Source organism: Glycine max, chromosome 13 (genome assembly GCF_000004515.6).
Source record: "Glycine max cultivar Williams 82 chromosome 13, Glycine_max_v4.0, whole genome shotgun sequence".
In the NCBI taxonomy this organism is placed as follows: Eukaryota; Viridiplantae; Streptophyta; class Magnoliopsida; order Fabales; family Fabaceae; genus Glycine; species Glycine max.
In genome coordinates, this window is record NC_038249.2 from 24,846,975 (window position 1) to 24,853,320 (window position 6,346).

The 6,346-nt window shown below is 34.2% G+C and overlaps 1 protein-coding gene across 1 annotated transcript; it reads right to left on the reverse strand.

Annotated features, from left to right (window-relative positions):
• Window positions 1-872: 872 nt before the first annotated feature.
• PAL2.3 (phenylalanine ammonia-lyase 2.3) lies at window positions 873-5,903 on the reverse strand. The gene is made up of 2 exons (NM_001357054.1): window positions 5,429-5,903; window positions 873-2,894 (listed from the first exon to the last, which is right to left on the reverse strand). The coding sequence occupies exons 1-2, from the start codon at window positions 5,827-5,829 to the stop codon at window positions 1,145-1,147; spliced, it is 2,151 nt and encodes a 716-aa protein (NP_001343983.1). The 5' UTR covers window positions 5,830-5,903; the 3' UTR covers window positions 873-1,144.
• Window positions 5,904-6,346: the final 443 nt, after the last annotated feature.

Sequence of the window (6,346 nt, forward strand, 5' to 3'; positions counted from 1 at the left end):
TGGCTTTAACATGTCAAACATTCATGGTCCCAAATTTTTGTTTTTTTCTTGGGTGTCAATTAAGGTCATTATTACAATTACATCCTCCAAGGATAGCTCCAACTAGGAAAGCGAAATTGATAAATCCCTAATTAAAGACAACGTTCTTGCACGATTTATGATATACTTGCTATAATCCTTACCCACTTTAGTTGTTTTTCTATATATATTCTATTAATCTTATTTGATTCTTCAAAAAAAAAATCTTGTTTGATTTTTGGTTTACTAAGGTTTTTTTTAAAGATAATTTATAATTTAAAAACTAAAAGTATTTAGTAAGAGTAGTTTTCGAAAATTATTTTTCAAAATAACATTTATTTTTATTTTTTAAAATAGAAAATTATGACTGAATAAAAAAAAATTACTGAACAAGAAACAGAAAATTATGAATATTTTTAGACTGTTTTAAATTTTAATTATTTTTTTAAGTTTCCTTTCAGATGATTTCAATAAAAATTTAAATTATCAAATAAATAAAATTTAACATTTTCCCTTCCAAACGTTAATTATTAAAAATCATTTTACAAAACAAATTTTAAGAACTTAAAAAACCAAAACTCAAATAAATACACCCTAAAAATCTGTGGCGTCCCCACTTGGACAGTTCCACATTTTTAACTTTTATCAATTTATCCATAAACTTTTTTGTCTGTCTCGCAACTGTCAACATTCTTGTTCAGTATCTATCACTTTCTTTCCATCTTTTATATAGCTAGCAGTATGAAAATTATGTAGTTATTTATTATCTTTGTCACGAGTTACAAAAATTCGTATCTAATTCTGTATTTGACTATTCCCAGTCATGTAGGAAAATGCAATTACAAAGCTAAACGTTAGCATAAAGAAACAAATAAGTATTATTCAAGAGAAAACATCCTTCACATGCCATGGCTATGTATTGATATTTGCACTCAAAGCTACGGCAAACAAATGGAATTCTATTACAATATGAATTACAAGTTCCTTGATTGGCATATCAAGGAAAACTGGAAGTTGTTGTATGTGGATTGATTTGCCACAGCCTTTATAGACAAACCAAATGCTTATATCAACACAAACACGTATACAGAAAGAAACCACTTGAAGAAAACAGAAGAAAACAAAACTAACAAATTGGAAGTGGAGCACCATTCCACTCTCCAAGGCATTCCAAAAGTGGATCAATGATCTTCCCTTGGCACATAGCAGTAAAAACTTTGTCACACTCTTCACCCGGTGAGACAACCCTTTCACCAGTAAGCAATGCTGTCCCCAACTCCTCTCTCACAAACTTGTACAAGGGGTAAGACCTGCATTCCTTGATCTTGTTGGGAATAGCACATTGGTCATTCTCATATGCAACTCTTGCACCTTCCACTTCCTTAGGCAAAAGGGTCTTCAACTCCTCCTCAAATGTTGCGATCTTTTGGAAGATTGATGTGTTCGTGTTCTTCTCGTTCTCCCCATTGGCCAATGCATAGTCCACAAGCACTTGCCTCAGCTTTTGCATCAAAGGGTATGTGCCACTGCAGGGGTCATCAATGTATGCAAATGTGTACTCCCTATCAACAACCTTGAGCAAGTCCTTCTCACAAAACCTTGAAGGGTGAAGCTCTCCATTGACACCTGTGGTGAGAGTCCGCTTAGCAACTTGGCTCACAACGTTCTTCACCGTGTTCTTCAAATTCTCCTCCAAATGCCTCAAGTCAATGGCTTGGCAAAGTGCAATGAGGAAAGTGGAGGACATGAGCTTGAGGATCTCAATAGCCTCATGTGTCTTCCTTGATGAAATCAGCCCGAGAGAGTTCACATCTTGGTTGTGTTGCTCGGCGCTTTGCACGTGGCTCGTCACCGGGTTCGCCAAGTATTGGAGTTCAGAGCAATAAGAGGCCATTGCAATTTCAGCTCCCTTGAATCCATAATCCAAGCTGGGGTTTCTGCTGGCAGTGAGATTTGAGGGCAACCCATTGTTGTAATAGTCATTGACAAGCTCAGAGAATTGAGCAAACATGAGCTTGCCAATTGATGCAAGAGCCAAACGGGTGTTATCCATGGACACTCCAATAGGTGTTCCTTGGAAGTTACCACCATGAAGGGCCTTGTTCCTTGAGACATCAATCAAAGGGTTGTCATTGACTGAGTTTATCTCCCTCTCAATTGACTTGGTAGAGAATCTAATCACTTCAATTTGAGGACCAAGCCATTGTGGTGAAGTCCTAAGTGCATAGCGGTCTTGTTTAGGCTTTTGCAAAGGATCAATCTCATGCAACTTCTTAGCAGCTTTGATGTAAGAGCTTCCTTCCAAAATGTGTTCCATGATAGCAGCAGCTTCAATCTGTCCAGGGTGGTGCTTTAGTTTATGAGTCAAATGGTCAGTGAACTCTGGCTTCCCTTGCATCACTTCAGCAAAAATTGCTGAAATAACCTCAGACAAGACAGCAATGATGTTGGCTTCAAAAAGAACAATTGAAGCCAAGCCAGAACCAACAGCAGTGCCATTCACAAGGGCAAGGCCTTCCTTAGGTTGCAACTCAAAGAACTCAGCACTAATGTTGGCCAATTCAAAGGCTTCTTTGGCATTCAGAATTTCACCAGAGGGTCCAACAGCCTTGGAGTTTGGTCTACCAGTTAGCAAACCAGCAATGTAGGACAAAGGAACAAGGTCACCAGATGCTGTGATTGTTCCCCTAAGTGGCAAACATGGGGTAATGTTGTTGTTCAGAAGCTTTGTGATTGCCTCCAAAATTTCAAACCTAATTCCTGAGTAGCCTTGGAGGAGTGTGTTGATTCTCACTAGCATAGCTGCTCTGGTTGCTGTGTGGGGTAGGGTGCAATTGGACTCTGTACCATTGCCAAATATTCCAGCATTCAAAAACCTGAAAGAAGAATAATTAAAAAAAAATTAGCAATTATGAAAAATTATATAAAGTACCGCTCATTAATTAAAGTAATAAAATAATGTGATGTAGTTAGGTGAGGGCGTCAATATTTAAAGCCAAGAAAAAACAAAAATCTATCAACATCTCCTTTTTATATAGACACTAAAAGAGAAACGGGATGAAAAGGGAAACAAATAAATTGATATTATTAGTATTAATGTGGTGCCAAAAAAAAAAAGAGAGAAATATAAAAAATAAAAAGTATTAATTTGGTGTTTGATCCAGTTAGGTATCTGAAAAAAAAAAATAGAAAAATGGGCAACTTGGAAGTCAAAGATGGAGTGTTAGGACTTTGAAAGGTAGGAGAGGCTACGCACTCTCACCAACCCCGCGTCACGTGCAAATAAACTACTCGTGTCTTGCTTCGATCGAGTCAAGGGTAAAATCTAATTTTTATCTTTTTATTTTTTAAAATTTATAATTTTAGTCTTTTGAATAAGATATTTTATTTTTACTTTTAAAATAATTATAACTTTAGTTTTTTATTTTTTAATTAAGATATTTTATTTTTTACTTTTAAAAAACTTACAATTTTAATTTTAGTCCTTATATCTAATTTCTGAAGTTGATTTATATACTTCATAAATGTTAACTAATACGTATCTTTTCATTATTCACATAAAAAATATATTTTTTTAATTATTTAATTGTTAATCAACTTAAATTATTAAAAAGAATTTAAAAAATACACTATTAAGTCTAAAATTGATTAAGAGGATTAGAATTACATATTTTTTTAAAATGAGAGATAAAATATTTTAATTATAAAATACTAAAACTAAAACTACAAATTTTAAAAAATAGGAAATGAAAATTAAGTTAACTCACTACTTGACCGTTTCAACTCAGTAGGATAACGAGTCCAGATCCAAAGGTAGTAGTGGATGTAGACAACTCTCTTTCACGACCAACTCGTTTTTTGTACCACCCAACTAAAGGATTAGATCCACGTTTTTTATATGTTAAAAAATGTATTTTAAAAATGGTTCTTTAATATATAACAATAATAATAATAATTATTTTTAATTTTGATCAATTATTTGTCTGAAGAGCTTCTACTTTTTTTTATATAAAATGACAATTATTTAAAGCTGTATGCAGGTTTAATTTGAACAGATATTGCAGTAATTTATATTCTCAAAATACGCTTTAACCGATGAGTATATGATCTAATACGTTACATATGATTAAATATAAAAATAGAATTTATAAGGATTTTAAAAATGATTTTTAATTGATAATTAAAATATAAGTATTTGAAATTTATAATTTTTCCGCTTCTAATACAAAAAATAATAATAATAATATAATTTTAAAAATATTTCAATTAATAAAATATAATTCAATAATTATTTATAAATATTTTATTATACTTTGTGTAGTTTAAAATATGATTTTTTTTTACTAAAAAACTTCTTTAACGGAAAGTGAAAATATTCACTTGATTTGATATAAAAATTCGCAAAACACATTTTACAAAAATGAAAAAAGTGACTGTACGAGAAGAAAAACACATATAACGAAAATTAAGAGTTTATTTTATTTTCAGGAATCGGAGGGCGAATTTAAAATATATAGCTAACTAATATTTTTTAATTCAAGAAACCAAGAAAAATATAGCTATGTTTGGTAAGCCAACTTATCCACATATTTCCTCAACTTTGAGAATATTAATTAATTATTCAGTTATTTTAATTAGGTAGCGGAGCAACACATATTTTTTACTCAGATGGGGAACAGTAACAGCAAAACAAAAAGACATATGGGCATGTGTCCCAGTGTTCCTAAAATAACTAGAAAATGATGTCAGAGCATCTAGACAGAGATATAAACCGAAGACGGCATACAATAAAAATAAATATATCAAATAATATATGATGTAATTAAATAAAATGAAGAGTATAAAGTAGCTAGATGTGTATATTATATAGATAGCCCATCTTTAATTTCTCGTAGTAATAATATAGGATGTGAGATGGATTCACGAGAGTGGAAAAAAAAAGTAAAAAGAAAAAAGATAAATGTGAAATTTAATATTATGAAAAAAAATAAGAAAAATGTTAGTATTAAAAATTAAAAATCACTTAATTTTATAGATTTAACCTTTCTTTCACATTCAAAACGAGTCTCCTTAATTTCATGCTTATAAATTAATTACTAGTAATAATATATACTTTTATGTTAAAACTTAAAAGAACGTATATTAGGAAATTAACGAGTTTCTGTTCCTCGTGTTGATGATAACGTATATTGTCACGAGAGGAAAAGCTAGCTAGCTATACTGTTTCTGTTCATTGATTCGCGAGGTGCAACAACGTGTACAGTTAGCTGTGTAATGTAACGTTGCAGATCCCACGTCAATGGTATAGCTTAAAATTTTGTAAAGTTAAGTTAGGTTAAAATTCACGTTTTGAAAATCACATACACGTAATAAAAATGTTTGAAGTTGAAGTTAATTAACTATGGGTTACCTAATTAGCTCCTTCTGCAAGGCACCGCCTTGTTTGGTTCTCCGGTGGGAGGTAGCACCGAACCCAGTGGTGACGCCGTAGCTGTCAGTGCCCTTGTCCATGCTCTCCATCACCCAGTCGCTGCTGGCCTTAACCCCGGCCCTGGAGGACTCCGCCAGCTCCACCTTCACCCCCTGGTCGTGCGCCGCGATCGCCGCCACCTGCGAGATCGTCAGGGTCTCGCCGCCGAGCTTCACGACCGGCCTCCGGTACTCCTCCACCATGCGCTTGACCTCGTCGAGGTGGCTCCCGGCCATCGCCTCCGCCGCCGCGCCCCAGTTCAACGGGTCATTAGCGCTAATGTAGCCGTTGTTGTTAACACTCATACAGAAGTTGGTGTTGCCATTTCCTTCTTGTGTCATGTTGCGGTAAAATCGAGGAGAGTAAACAGAGATTTATGGAATGAGTGGAGGTTTTAAATTAAGGAATGAAGAGATGGAGAGAAGAGAAGATTGTTATTAATTATGGTGAGGGGGAGTTATATAATGGAGAGTGTTGGAATCTGGAGCGTTGGTGTTTGGTAGGTGGGGATAAAGGGTGGAAAGGAAGCACAAGGGGAGAATGGAAGGGTTGGTGGAAAAGTAATTGCGGGGAAGGATCAGCGGCTGCTGTTTCGACACGTGGCATATTCAGATGTGACCATGTGGACACTTGCTACCCCTTGGCTTGGTAGCTGGCTCAGAATATGCACCATGTGAAGAGATGCACACAATAGCACGGGGAGACCCAACACCAACTACCAAAAACTGTCCTATGCCATTTGTTTTTTTAGGCTGTGTTTTGATTGAGTGTAAATAAATAAAGTAGATGAAAATTAAAATAAAAAAAAGAAGTAAAAATGAGTATAAAATAAAATCATAAATAAACGAGTTTGGTTAT

Excerpts from the sequence above, each read along its gene's own strand:
- PAL2.3 (NM_001357054.1), bottom strand. The coding sequence starts at position 5,829 with ATGACACAAGAAGGAAATGGCAACACCAACTTCTGTATGAGTGTTAAC. Across the intron at positions 2,895-5,428 it reads TTGCAGAAGGAGCTAATTAG|GTTTTTGAATGCTGGAATAT; the intron begins GTAACCCATAGT and ends TTCTTCTTTCAG.